Source organism: Cervus elaphus, chromosome 17, assembly GCF_910594005.1.
Source record: "Cervus elaphus chromosome 17, mCerEla1.1, whole genome shotgun sequence".
NCBI classification, from domain to species: domain Eukaryota; kingdom Metazoa; phylum Chordata; class Mammalia; order Artiodactyla; family Cervidae; genus Cervus; species Cervus elaphus.
Window position 1 is genome coordinate 35637653 of NC_057831.1, and position 14878 is coordinate 35652530.

Below are 14878 nucleotides of genomic sequence, written 5' to 3' on the forward strand. Positions count from 1 at the left end.
AAGCAATACCTGCGTGAACTCTTCCTGCTTTTAGACTCTTGGGGCCACTTTCATTTCCCTCTGTTGTCTACACTGAGGAGTGAGACTCATTTTCCTTTTTTCCTTACCTACCTCCTCAACTTCCATGACCTGCATACTGTATTCAAAACCCAATTGTTTTGACCACACTGTTACTATTTAGTCGTGTCAGACTCTGCGATGCTATGAATAGTAGTAGCCCACCAGGCTCCACTGTCCATGGGCTTCTCAAAGCAAGAATACTAGAATGGGTTGTCATTTCCTTCTCCAGGGGAATCTTCCTGACCCAGGGACTGGCCCCTCCCAACTGGTGAAATGAAATCTGTACGATAATCGGGTGACTAGCACATAACACTTAACAGCTCACATAGTACAACTCATTGAATTCCTCAGAAAAGAAGGCAAACATTACATATAGATAAGAATGCAAGACCCACAGGCCTTATGAGTGTAAATGTTATAAGGATTCAGTTCAGTTCAGTTGCTCAGTTGTGTCTGACTCTTTGCGACCCCATAGACTGCAGTACGCCAGGGCTCCCTGGCCATCACCAACTCCCGGAGCTTGCTCAAACTCATGTCCATTGAGTTGGTGATGCCATCCAACCGTCTTATCCTCTTTTATCCTCTTCTCCTGCCTTTTATCTTTCCCCAGCATCAGGGTCTTTTCCAATGAGTCAGTTCTTTGCATCAGATGGCCAAATTATTGGAGCTTCAGCATCAGTCCTTCCAATGAATATTCATGACTGATTTCCTCAGGATTGACTGGTTTGATCTCCTTGCTGTCCAAGGGACTTTCAAGAGTCTTATCCAACACCATAGTTCAAAAACATGAATTCTTCGGTGCTCAGCTTCCTTTATAGTCCAGCTCTCACATCCATACATGACAACTGGAAAAAGGTTTGGATGAAGAGTTGTCTTGTTTCCCTTGATCTTGAAATTGTTAAAAGTGCAGATTCTCATCTTTTACCGCTTTTTCATAAAACTCTTAATTGAAGCAAACTTTTTTTTATTGCAGCTTTGTTTATTTGATATTTGTATGGAATTAATATAGAAACATTAATTCAACAGTTATATATAGTCTTAGATAATTTTTGATATGAGATCGAATCTCTTTCTAAATCTAATCCCAAACTATTTATACCATCATCTTAAAATTTAACTTATTTTTAAAAGCCTACTGAATCTCCATATTTTATTTTTAATGAAAAGAAATTAAGTGTGCTCAACAAACCATTTCATTTCATACTTTAAGTCCAGCTCTTTTGTTCCCATTAAAATGATTGAACATAAATCTTAACATTAAAACTCATTCTGCTTCAACTACCTGATGTTTCATAAAAGGATCAGCATAGTCATCCCTCACTCTGTTGTTTTATTTCTGATGATACCATGTGAGAGCACATATGTGTTCTGTGACTCAGAAGGTGTGATGAAAAAAACATGCTGAGTGATATCAAAGAGTTGGCATTGAAATTGAAATAAAGAAATACTTCATGCTGAGTTTGATACAGCTACACCTGCAAGCCTTGCTTTCTGTAAACTTTCTTTCATAAAATGTCAACCAGAGCGAAATTGCTTACAGCCCTAAATTTGTGATCTTTAGGCTTGAAACACCTTTAAACATCTGCATGATTGCACAAGACTGTCTTGGCAAAGAATCTGTGTTTGGCTAAGCCATGCTCACTTAGCAATCTCAGTAACTGTTTCTTCTCCTGACTCACCAGTTATCTACGTGTGTGAATATAGGTCTTCGGAAGTTGATGGTTAGTGGAAGTGAAATTATTCCTAGTGGCTGTTGGTCCACCATCCCTTAATCTGTCATTGTTCTTGATTCATCCCAGTGGCTGAGAAGACCAAAGAGCAAGTGACGAACGTTGGCGAGGCCGTGGTGACAGGGGTGACTGCAGTAGCCCAGAAGACGGTAGAAGGAGCAGGGAGCATTGCAGCCGCCACTGGCTTTGGCAGAAAGGATCATTTGGGCAAGGTAGGACTGTGCACGTCTCCTTACGTTTCTAAGCTTGTGGGTCACCATGCATTTTCAGCAAGGCACAGAGGCAAGAATAAGATGCTTACTTGAGGGAGAGCTGACTAAGCTTCCCTCCTAACAAAAAAAGTACTACCTTTATATGTATTCTTTTTGGAGATACTCACCCAGATAAATGCTGTGAAAATTGCACAATAATTGTGATTGTTTTATTTTCTGGAAAAAAAGTTAATGAAATGAACAGTGTAACAAATGTCTAAAAGAGCTGTGACATTTCAGAAAGAATGGGTGCTTTTATGTTGGCTGTGAATCTTGGAATTTTTCTTTGTTGGAGTATAGCAAATGCTTTGTGCCCAGTCTCTAAATGTTCAAAATGAAAATCTTTTACTTAATTTCTTTATAGTGACATCAGCTCTTATTAAATGGCCTGTTTGCTTATTATATAACAATTCATTGCCAAATATATGTTTGTGGAAACTGAGGGGCTTAAACTATGATCATGGTTTTGGGGTGATTTTAAAATTCTCAGAATTCTGACTTTTCCTTTCTTGACAAATATGAGACTCTAGGAAAATTATTCAAGAGTTAGGACTTTCATTATAAACAAATAAGCAACAGAAAATGAGGTATCAACTGGAAGATGAAAATTTTACAAAATTCATCACCATAAGCAGATTTTTTTTTTAATTGAAGTATAGTTGATTTATAATGTTGTGCCAATCTCTGCTGTACAACAGAGTGACTCAGTTATGGTCATATATATATTCTTTTTTATATTATTTTTCATTATGGTTTATTCTAGGTGATTGGATATAGTTCCCTGTGCCACAGTAGGACCTTATTGTTATCCACTCTAAATGTAATGGCTTGCATCTAACAACTTCCAACTCCTAGTCCATCTTTCTCTCTCCTCTCCATTTTGGCTACCATAAGTCTAATCCTATGTCTGTGAGTCTATTTCTGTTTTGTAGATAGGCTCATTTGCATCATACTTTAGATTTCACATATAAATGATATCATATGGTATTTATTTTACTTTCTGACTTCGCTTAGCATGATAATCTCTGGTTGCATCTATGTTGCTTCAAATGGCATTATTTTGCTTTTTTATGGCTGAGTAGTATTCCATTGTATATATGTCACATCTTCTTTATCTGTCAATGGGCATTTAGGTTGTTTTCAAGTTTTGGCTATTGTGAATAGTGCTGTTATGAACATAGGGGTACATGTATTCTTTGAGTTACAGTTTTGTCTGGGTATATGCCCAAGACTGGGTTTGCTGGATCATATGGTAATTCTATTTTTAGTTATCTGAGGAACTTTCATCCTGTTTTCCATAGTGGCTGCCCCAATTTATACTGCCACCAACAGCGTAGGAGAGTTCCCTTTTCTCCACACCCTCTCCAGCATTTATTATTTATAGACATTTTAACGATGACCATTCTGACAGATGTGAGGTGGTACCTCATTGTAGTTTTGATTTGCATTTCTCTAATAATTAGCAATGCTGAACATCTTTTTATATGCCTCCTAGCCATCTGTGTACCTTCTTTGGAGAAGTGTCTATTATGGTATTCTCATTTTTTGGTTGAGTTGTTTGCTTTCTTGTTGTTGTTTGTTAAGTTGTATGAGCTGTTTGTGTATTTGAGGTATTAAGCCCTTGCTGGTCGCATCATTAGCTGCAGAATGATTTTTGGTTTTTCCCTGCCACAAAGGCTTCCTGATTATTCTTTGAATCCATACCCTTGCCTTGACTCTTCCCACTGTCTAGAAAGCTCTTCCCCAGTGTATAAGTGACCCTGGCTCACTCCCTTATCTCCTCAGGTCTTTGCTAAATAACACCTTCTCAGTGAAGCCTGCTGCTGCTGCTGCTAAGTCGCTTCAGTCATGTCCGACTCTGTGCGACCCCATAGATGGCAGCCCACCAGGCTCCCCCGTCCCTGTTCTCCAGACAGGAACCCTGGAGTGGGTTGCCATTTCCTTCTCCAATGCATGAAAGTGAAAAGTGAAAGTGAAGTCGCTCAGTCGTGTCCAACTCCTAGCGACTCCATGGACTGCAGCCTACCAGGCTCCTCCATCCATGGGATTTTCCAGGCGAGAGTACTGGAGTGGGGTGCCATTGCCTTCTCCCTCAGTGAAGCCTACCCTGACCTATTTACATTTGGAACCATTCTCCTTACCTCTGGTGTTCCTAATTTTTCTACTCTATTTTTGGCCAAAACATTTATCACCTTTAAAAATAATAACTAGCTTACTTATTTTTATGCATATTGTTTATTTTATTTCATCCCTTCTGAAATGTAAGCACTATGAGGAGAGAAGATTTTTGTTTGCTCACTGATATTTCACAGGTGTCTAGAAGAGTACACATAGAAGAAAATTAAGCCATATTTATTACATTAAGACATAGAACAAGGAAATAAGTGATGTGCAGCATGACTTTTATTTGTGTCTTTCATAAATATGTGTGTACTGTAGCAACCATGGCTATTCAACCATCCAAAAGTTATCATCAAAATGTTTTGGAATAGATATCCTGAAATCTGTAAGAAAGTATCTATTTGCTGACAAACTTGCTTACATGAATCGGTCATTAAAACAGTGATAAAAAGGAAGGACTGAAAATATGTGACATATTGAGATTTTATTATATGTAGTTATTACATTGGTCTGCAACAATTGATTCTACTCATGGAAAATCTGGACTGGCCTTCCAGTGAAGTTTTTCAGCTAATACTTAAATATGTGATTGATGATAGTATTCCTTTGTGCAGAATATGCTCTTCAAATAATCTTATTGCTCACGCTAATAATTATACTATTTCCAATTTCCATCTAAAATTATAATTCTATGTGTAGCTTTATTCCATTTTCAAAACTAGGAAGGACCCTCAGATTTTAGTACAGAGGCAACTAACATGTTTTGTTTCCCAGATCCTTGCCAACATAATAGAAGCTATGGACTCTCTTCCCAAAAAAATGTACATACACACCCCAAAGGGCTTAATGGGATCATGGAAATCCATCAACAGATACAGCTCATGATTTAGACCAATTTCCTGACTGTATAGATGAGGAAATTTACAGAGGGAAAGTACTCAGCCCAAGGTCACATAGCCAGTTGTAATAGATTGGATTCCAGCGGTACTTTTCCATCTGCTATTGTCACATCCCCAACCTCTTCCTCAAATTTTACCTTCCTTTTGAGTTTTCATAAATAGAATTATGGACAAACAGATTTAACTGGAAAAGTTATTTGCTTCAGAATATTAAGAAACGAGGAAAGCTTGTACTGTCCTCGTCTCACTCCCATTTAATGTGTACAATGTAAATTGCAAATTAGGTATGAAAATGTTTCATTTCTTAAAAAATTAGGCTTCATACACTTCTAAAAATATTGCTCTTTATTTTAATGTTTTAAAGCAGAAGTCTAAATGATGTGACAAAGTTAACCATTTGGAGATATTTCTCCTATGGGTACTTGTTGTGTCTTACATATGTCCAAAAATGAAAATGAAGTCATAAATTTAAAAGTTACAGCATAGTTGTAGCAAAAAAAAAAAAAAAAAATTGAACTGGGATTTTAAATGGCTGATTTTTATCCCTGTGCTGTCACCAACAGGCTGAATGACCTTTTGAAGATCTCCTGACTCTTTCTTATATAATGAGGGAACTATAATAGAAAATTTTTAAATCCCAATTTAGCAGTAGAATTCTGTTTCTATAATAACTAATGAAAGATGCTAATGAACTTTCATTTTGGCCACATCTATGGGATGCTAAAAATTCTAGAGTTTAAACAAAATCATTGAATTTGTTCATTATGAAATGTGAAGTAATTTCATCCTTCAGACTCTGATCAGAATGATTCTGGTGAATGGAAATAAAGCAATTTGTTGTAGCTTTAACCACTTGTTAATGACCTCATTTTGACAAGCATTATTCATTGAGGAAATGATACTTGTTCACTGTCATAAATTTTGCTAGATATTGAGGTTAAAATTATGAGAAAACCATACACTGTTTTTTTCTTCATTGTGCTTATAGTCTAGTGACAAAGATCAGTAATAATCATCTAATCACCCATAATAAGTGTGTGGTTATAAACTGTGATAAATGCAGTGGTGTGCCTAATGCCAAGAATATCTAACTGAATGCTTGACCCAGTTACTGTGGGTTAGGGGTAAGGCCAGATGCTCCCTTGGGGAAGTGATATCTGAACTGAGATCCAAAAAATGACTAGCAGTTATCAGAAGTGAGAGTTAAAGGAAAAGCATTCCAGGCTAAAGCATCAGCATGAGAAAGTCTAATGTGGTAGGAGGGAACCATGGCAAATCAAAAGACCGCTGGAGCCAGAGCAGATAAGGATGTAGCCAAGCCCACATCACAGCTAGCCATGGTAAAAATATTGGTCTTTATTCTAAAAATAAAGGGACATATTCAAGTATTGTAAGCACTTAATCTGGATTTCAGCTTATAGGTTTGCATGTTGTAAAGATGTCTCTGCCTATAGAGTGGGAAACAGATTAAAGAAGGGAAATAGTGAAAATCAGGAACCAGTTAGTGGACTCATGGAAAAAGGAGATGGAAAGAGGGGATGATTGTGAATACCAAGGTGTTGGTGAGGGAAAAAGAAAGACATGGATTAATTCAAAGACTACACAGGAAGTAATATCAAAGCGATTCAGAGAGAGATTTCACAAGGCTTGGTGGAAGAGGAATGCGACCAGCAGAGCTACCGGGTGTTGCTTGTTGAAGTGGATTAACGGCTGCGCCATTGTCTTGGTGGCTGATGGCTCCCTTGAATGTCATGAGTACTGCAAAATGACCGGCTGCAGCAGTGCTCAGTCCTCAAGCACTTGGAGGATACTCGGCCCATCAGTCCCTGACTGATGAGGGGACAAGTTTTCCTTCCTCCCTCCCCCCCTCCTTCCCTTTCTCCTTTCTTTCTTATCTCCATTTTGTTTGTTTTTCTAAACCAACAGCTCTAGCAGCTCATTTTTATTTTTCTTTCTTTCTTTTCTAAATTTATGCCTTTGAGAATACTTATTCTGCTGTACTCATCTCCTTTTAATGTTAACAGAGATGTATGACTACAGATACCCAAGTGTTTTTGTGAATTTGATCGTATGAATGAAGCCACCCTTAGTAATAATTTCTGTGATGCTAGATTAAAGGACAAAGAAGCTGTCATGAATTTTAAGAATTTTTTAAATCAGATATTATTAGCTTCTTTAATACATCAGCATAATCCATCTATTGATCTGTATTTTTACCTGTGTACAACCAAGAGGTTGCCAACCGTACAATTCATTACTTGAGGCTCCTTCACTTGTTTGGCACAGTAAGAATAGTCTAAATATTCATTGGCAGAAGTATTCAAGTTTTAAGTTCAAACAGCGATGTTATATAAGTAAAATTTGTAACTTCTATTGAGAACAGATGATCCTCTTGTACCAAGAATATTATAAAAGAAAGGCACTTGAGTGTTATTATGTAGTACATCTAGGTTTACAATATACAGCTGTTCAGTGCAGCGTTTGCTCCATTCCAACTGCTCAGTAGCGCTCTGCATGTGTTTTTTCTCAAGTAAATCCTTGATGAACAAATAAACATCTCTTTAATATTATCTGGAGTGCCCTAAAAGAGTTGGATCCTCAGTGTCCCTGAAGTTTATATTTTTGTAATTTTCCACCCATGTAGGAAGTGAAAATTCTGAATAAACTAATTAAGGCCATTGCTTGACAAATAGTACAGCTTGTTGTTCAGTCACTCAGTCGTGTCCAACTCTTTGTGACCCCATGGACTGCAGCACGCCAGGCTTCCCCGTCCTTCACTATCTTCTGGAGTTTGCTCAGACTCATGTCCATTGAGGCAATGATGCCATCCAACCATCTCATCCTCTGGTGTCCCCTTCTCCTGACCTCAGTCTTCCCCAGCATCAAGGCCTTTTCCAACGAGTTGGCTCTTCTCATCAGGTGGCCAAAGTATTGGAGCTTCAGCTTCAGGATCAATCCTTCCAATGAATATTCAGGGTTGGTTTCCTTTAGGATTGACGGGTTTAATCTCCTTGCAGTCCAGGGGATTCTCAAGAGTCTTCTCCAGCACCACAATTTGGATGCATCAGTTCTTTGGTGCTTAGCCTTCTTTATGGCCAGGTCTCACATCCATACATGATTACTGGAGAAACCATATCTTTGATGATATGGATGTTTGTTGGCAACGTGATGTCTCTGCTTTTTAATATGCGGTCTAGGTTTGTCATAGCTTTTCTTCCAAAGAGCAAGCATTAATTTCATGGCTGCAGTCATTGTCTGCAGTGATTTTGGATCCCAAGAAAATAGGGTCTGTCACTGTTTCCATTTTTTCCCCATCTGTTTACCGTGAAGTGACAGGTCTAGATGCCATGATCTTCATTTTTTGAATGTTGAGTCTTAAGCCAGCTTTTCCACTTTCCTCTTTCACTTTCATTAAGAGGCTCTTTAGTTCCTCTTGGCTTTCTGCCATTATTACGGCAGTCAACTTCATTATCACATCCCATGTAGGCACTGACCTATGTACATGGAGATGAATAGATTTTGTTCAAGAAATAAACTTGAAATATTTATAATCTCAGATACCTGAAATATTCAGGTTTCATCTGCTTTTTTTTTCTTCAGAGCCAGAATAAAGTTCCTAAACAGTGCCATCTTGAAAAACTAACTGAGATTATAAACAATTGTAATACCCCCAACACAGTATCCCAGAAAACGTTGATGTCAAATGTGTAGAAGCATGTATACTCTGTGATCCTGCCTTAATTTGTAGAAGGATAGCTCACCAAGTATGTACTGGGTGAATAAGACAAAGCCAAAATGAAAAATGTCAGATTGACATTATGATTTATAACATTTAAGTGTCCTTATTTTCCTTGATTTACCAGAGCTGTCATGTTTAGCTTGATACACATTTGTATGGAAACACTTGAGTACTACAGACCTTTTAATTAAATGATTAATCAGATGATGAATGTTGGCATCAGCTAATTCATTTAAGGCTGATTTCACAAATAAGCCAAAGGTCACAGGTGACCTTTCACATTTGTTTGAAGAAGTATACACATATAATATACATGATTTTATTATTGTTTATAAGGTGGTAATAGATGTCAAGATTAGTGAAATATTTTAATTTACAGTAAACATTTTCCTTTAATATTTTTTAATGATTGAAATAATATATTTTCTCAAATAGTTAGTAGTTTGAGTCCTGCCTTGTGCTTGAACTGAGAGCATAACCAACATAATTGTTGTATTTAAACCTAAACTAAAAGCTTTGGTGAACAATGCACTGCCTGATTTGTGTTTGTGGTGGAAACAGTGTATGCTATTAATATCATTGTAATCTCTGACTAAAGCATAATGTGGTAAGTAGGGAAAAAACCTAATTTACCCAATTGATTTGTTTCAAAATGACTATAATCAATAATATTTTGCATTGTAGTATGTAAAAGTCAATATTCTATACTTTTATGAAAGTCTACTAATGCTATGTAAACTGTCTCCATTTAGAAACCCATCTCTTATGATGGGATTTCTCTTATCTAATACCTTGCCAGATTCTTGATGGATGAATCATGATTGCTATGCTTAGTCGTTCAGTTGTGTCAGACTCTTTGTGACCCCATGGACTATAAACCACCTGGCTCCTCTGTCCATGGGATTTTTCAGGCAAGAATACTGGAGTGGGTGGCCATTTCCTTCTCCACAAGACCTTCACGACCCAGGGATTGAACCTGTTTCTCTTGTATTGCAGGTGGATTCTTTACCCGCTGAGCCATGTTTCCTAATGACTCTTAATCTTATAAAATTGTAAGCAGGAAAGCACCTTCTAATTACATACCAGATTATAAGGGACATAGACTTAGGGTTACATTTTCATTACAATTCAATAGCATTCAGTCACTTAACAGGTATTTGTATGTGCTGGTTTCTCAGTTGGACAGTATGGGGAATGCAAAGTTGAATGCCACATGAATGGCTCTGGTCCCAAGGAACATGTCATCCAGGCAGGTGACTGATTTGTTAACCCTTGGGAAAAAGGAGCATCTCTGGTCTTTGAGAACTTGTTTTTGTAACACGTGTATATCCATCATAGAAAAAACACTTTCTGTTCAAAATGAGAGAGACTTATCCTCTCAATAAATATTATCCTTGAATTTTGCTTTTGACAGTAGACTATGGAATCACCTCATGCACATGGAAATAAGAGCCACAATATTCTAGTTGTTTAGACACAGGAACATAAAAAGACTTGTACCTGAGTTCTGGCACCAGTGGTTAATAATTTGTAAGCATTACAACCCTGCAATATATACATGACTACAGATCCAATTTTAGTCTGCAGAGAACCGATCATGATGATAGTTTTGTTAGAGAAATATAGGAAGAGTGTGATAAAACTGCTCCCAGGTACACCAGCGAACAGCTTCAGATCATATTTGTGCATTTGGCTTATTCCTTCATAAATGCTTAACATGGATTAAAATTCTGCCGAATGCTGTGTGAGAGCAATGTTCATACTTCTATGAATTAATTTTAATTGTGCCTACCTAACATCTATTGCTACCAGTCCTTCACATGCAAAATTCACAGTATTTTTGACAGTGGCAACTCACCCTGTGTTTTTCTTGCCTGGAAAATTCCACAGACAGTGGAGCCTGGCAGGCCACAGACCATGGGGTTGCAAAGAGTTGGACACGACTGAGCCCACACACATGCATTAATCAGATACTATTATATGTCAGATTATTTTAAATTTATGAGTTTTTTTAAACCTGTATTACCATCTGAGCCATATTTTCACCTTGTAATTCAATCAAAAGCCTGGAAAATAACATTAATAATTTTAAGTGGCAGGAATAAAATGAGTAAGATGTGTTTGTTGATTATGACATACAGTAATCTTATTCCATACTTCAGTGATAATCAACTTGCATGCTCCTAAAAAGAAAAAATAATTTGATTTTTTGTCCCATCAGATAAAGTCTTTTAGTTTTCTAATTCTCAGGGAAATGTTTGGTGATGTTTACTTTGTCAAGATACAATACAAAAAGAGGTCCTATGTTCTCAAAACATTCAAAATATAAATCTAGAACACAATTTGTTTACTTGAACTCAGAGGAATAAAAATAAGATAAATGAGATGCCAATTGTGTTTTGCATGCAAATACACAATTATGAGAACGAGAGTTAGGTGATTCATCAATCTAATTGTTCTTCTCTGAGGGGAAAATGAGTAATTTGTCAACTCAAATATGAGGTAATTCTTTTATTTAAAACACTTTATTAAAACTTTACCAAACATTTGTATATATAAGTTACAATTTAAATATTCCTCTTTACCTGGTAGTTCTAGTATCACTTAAGAGATGTTTTAAAAATTCCAAAAGTATTATTTAATTCCTATTAAGGTTGTAGTGTACATTAATACAAAGAGCACTGAGACACTGTTTGAATAAATAAATAATTGAATAAATACAAAAATAAAAAGAAGGGATATATATATTTTATCTTCCTGACTAAAGATGGAAACTATTTTATTTCTCTTTTGTGTTCTTCTCACCTATACAATATGATGAATGTATTTAGAACTCAGTTTATAAGAATGAATTCAGTTTCAGCTTTGGGGACTGAGAATAATGTGAATTTATAATTTAAGAAAATCACATAGAATTTAACTGTTTGTGCTCACAAGGGAATGATGTAAGTCTGAGAAGCCCTATTAGCATATCATCTCCAATTTACATGTTTATACATTTTATAAAAAAGCAGAAAATTGCCCTTTAATCATACACTGTATTATTTCATGCCATATGTGTTTCCTGAATGAGTACACACAGCTTTGCCTTAAGGCCTCAGTTCTTATGTAGTGGGTTATATATTATTTACTATCTGTAGCAAAATTGGAAAAAGCACATACTTCCTATGTGTGTCACTGAGTTTAGGGCTTAATATAATCATCACTAAAAACATATAATGTTATTAAAAATACTTCACCTTTAATTTCTAACACTGCAACATATGTAAAATAAGCACTTTAAAAAATAATCTCCATTAAATGTTAATAACTGCTTATAACAACAATTCTTCTTCTGTAGTATTCTTCCTGAAAAAGGAAACTAATATTGGTGTTTGAATCAAGGGCATATCACAAGTGTTCTGACTAAAACTGCTCTCTATGATAGCTAATTGGTCTCTGTCTTTGTACTGAGTACCTGGCTTATCCACACTATTGGATTTGGTCACATATTGGAGAAGCATGGCTGAGTGCAGAGTGCATGAGCTTTTAAGTCAGGGAACATGGAGTTGCTCCTGTCTCTCTGGATGATGTCATTTTACCCCTCTGAGCATGGATTTTCTCATCTGTGAAGTAAAAGCGTTGGACTAAATGAGTTCAGAATATTTTGAGTCTGTGTTTAATGGCTTGACTTTTAGGCCAGTTTGTTCAATTATGGATTGCCAGAACGCATTTAACCTTTCTAAACCAAACCTACTTGTCTGTAACTGGCCAGCCCCTGCAGAGTGAGAGTGTAAATGAGATGAATGAGATGTTGTGGACAAAAAATAAACAACCAACTATAATGCATTGTAGTTAAAACATTTTGCAAAGAAGGAGCCTACATTTTCCCTGAGTTGTGTTAGATTAGTGATTATAGAAGGTCTCTTCTATATTTGTTTATATTTTGATGATGTTTAACAAGTGAATTTCAAACACAAAAAAGAAAGAAGGTGAAGTCGCTGAGTCATATCCAACTCTTTGCGATCCCATGGACTGTGTGTAACCCACCAGGCTCCTCTGTCCATGGGATTTTCCAGGCAAGAGTACTGGAGTGCGTTGACATTTCCTTCTCCAGGGAATCTTCCTGACCCAGGGATCAAACCCAGGTCTCCCGTATTGTAGGCAGACACTTTACCATTTGAGACACCACAGAAGTCTGAATAATCTATTTATATAAATAAATAAAGTCATACTGCCATTATTTTGCATTGGATTTCCCCAATGTGGTTCCAGTGATTATTACATACATGTTAAATTTGGAACCCTTATGGCAGAAAGTGAAGAAGAACTAAAGAGCCTCTTGATGAAAGTGAAAGAGGAGAGTGACAAAGTTGGCTTAAAGCTCAACATTCAGAAAACTAGATCATGGCATCCGGTCCCATCACTTCATGGCAAATAGATGGAGAAACTGTGGAAACAGTGGCTGACTTTATTTTGGGGGGCTCCAAAATCACTGCAGATGGTGACTGCAGCCATGAAATAAAAAGACACATATCCTTGGAAGGAAAGTTATGACCAACCTAGACAGCATATTAAAAAACAGAGACATTACTTTGCCAACAAAGGTCCATCTAGTCAAGGCTATGGTTTTCCCAATAGTCATGTATGGATGTGAGAGTTGAACTATAAAGAAAGCTGAGCACCGAAGAATTGATGCTTTTGAACTGTGGTGTTGGAGAAGACTCTTGAGAGTCCCTTGGGCAGCAAAGGAGATCCAACCAGTCCATGCTAAAGGAGATCAGTCCTGGGTGTTCATTGGAAGGACTGATATTGAAGCTGTTCACCTGATGTGAAGAGCTGACTCATTGGAAAAGACCCTGATGCTGGAAGGGATTGGAGGCAGGAGGAGAAGGGGACGACAGAGGATGAGATGGTTGGATGGCATCACCGACTCAATGGACATGAGTTTGAGTACATTCCGGGAGTTGTTGATGGACATGGAGGCCTGTTGTGCTGTGGTTCACGGGGTCATAAAGAGTTGGACACGACTGAGCGAGTGAACTGAACTGAAAATTGGAAAGAAATAATTTTGGGAAACACTGGAGAAAACAGTTAGCAGTCTTTCTTTTAAACTGAGGAGAATCTAGAGCCCTAATATATTGTGTTAGTGACATAGTTTCTGTCTTTCCTTGTGGTTTTTTGATGTAAAACCCATGGACAGTAGTACTGGGTGTTCTGTGGAACACAGATTTGAGGTGCCCCAGGCTAACCGAAACTGTTGCCACTCACTCAGTGCCTCTTCTTCTTATGACTTGCTTTTTGCTTTTGGATTAGAGGTGTTTAGAGAGATTACGAGGACTCAGCATCCCATATCCAAATCCTCTTCTTTTATACTCATTTTCTGTAGGATCCTTTGTTGTTGTTGTTTAGTGACTAAGTTGTGTCTGACTCTTTTGAGACCCCACAGACTGTAGTCTGTCAGCCTCCTCTGTCCGTGTAATTTCCCAGGCAAGTATACTAGAGTGGGTTGCCATTTCCTACTCCAGGAGATCTTCCTGACCGAGGCATTGAACCAGCATCTCCTGCATCTCCTTCATTGGCAGACGGATTCTTTACCAGTTGCTCCACCTGGGAAGCCCATTTTCCCTGGGGCAAGGCCAACAAAAGGACTCTGTTCATATGAAGTTTTGATACCCAGTTCCGATAGAGCTTCCAGATGGGGGCAAGTCCAAGTAGTTTGCAATTGTGAAAATTGGCTTAGGCATCTTCTTGGCCCTTTTCCATTTTACTCAAAGGCAAGGAAGTCCATCAAAGGGAAAGGGACCAGAGAGGGCTTCCTCAAGCTAACTTTCCATGCCAGCAATTTCTAGAATGAGAGCATTTCCAGAGGAGGAACAACCTCAAGCTCATCTGACTTTGACAACTTCATGATAAGCACTAAGGCTTAGTTTCATCTTTAAGGCCTTGTATTTCAACTTATTTTAGTTATTTCCAGTGTAAAACAGACTCATTCTATAAACATTCAATCAAATCAAGATTTATTTTTTGCTGGAGCTTACCAGGAGCTCAAGTGCCCTTTCCCGCAAGTTCAGCTGAAATGGGAAAGTAGGTCTGCAG

At 37.5% G+C, this 14878-nt stretch overlaps 1 protein-coding gene across 12 annotated transcripts in view; it reads left to right on the plus strand.

Moving 5' to 3' along the window:
- Nucleotides 1–14878, plus strand: part of SNCA (synuclein alpha) — a 146559-nt gene that overhangs the window by 15353 nt on the left and 116328 nt on the right. For all 12 annotated transcript variants that reach the window (XM_043871463.1, XM_043871457.1, XM_043871455.1 and 9 more), the window contains one exon: nucleotides 1860–2002. In XM_043871463.1, the coding sequence (XP_043727398.1) occupies nucleotides 1860–2002 (143 nt within the window). The remainder of the gene's footprint in view (nucleotides 1–1859; nucleotides 2003–14878) is intronic.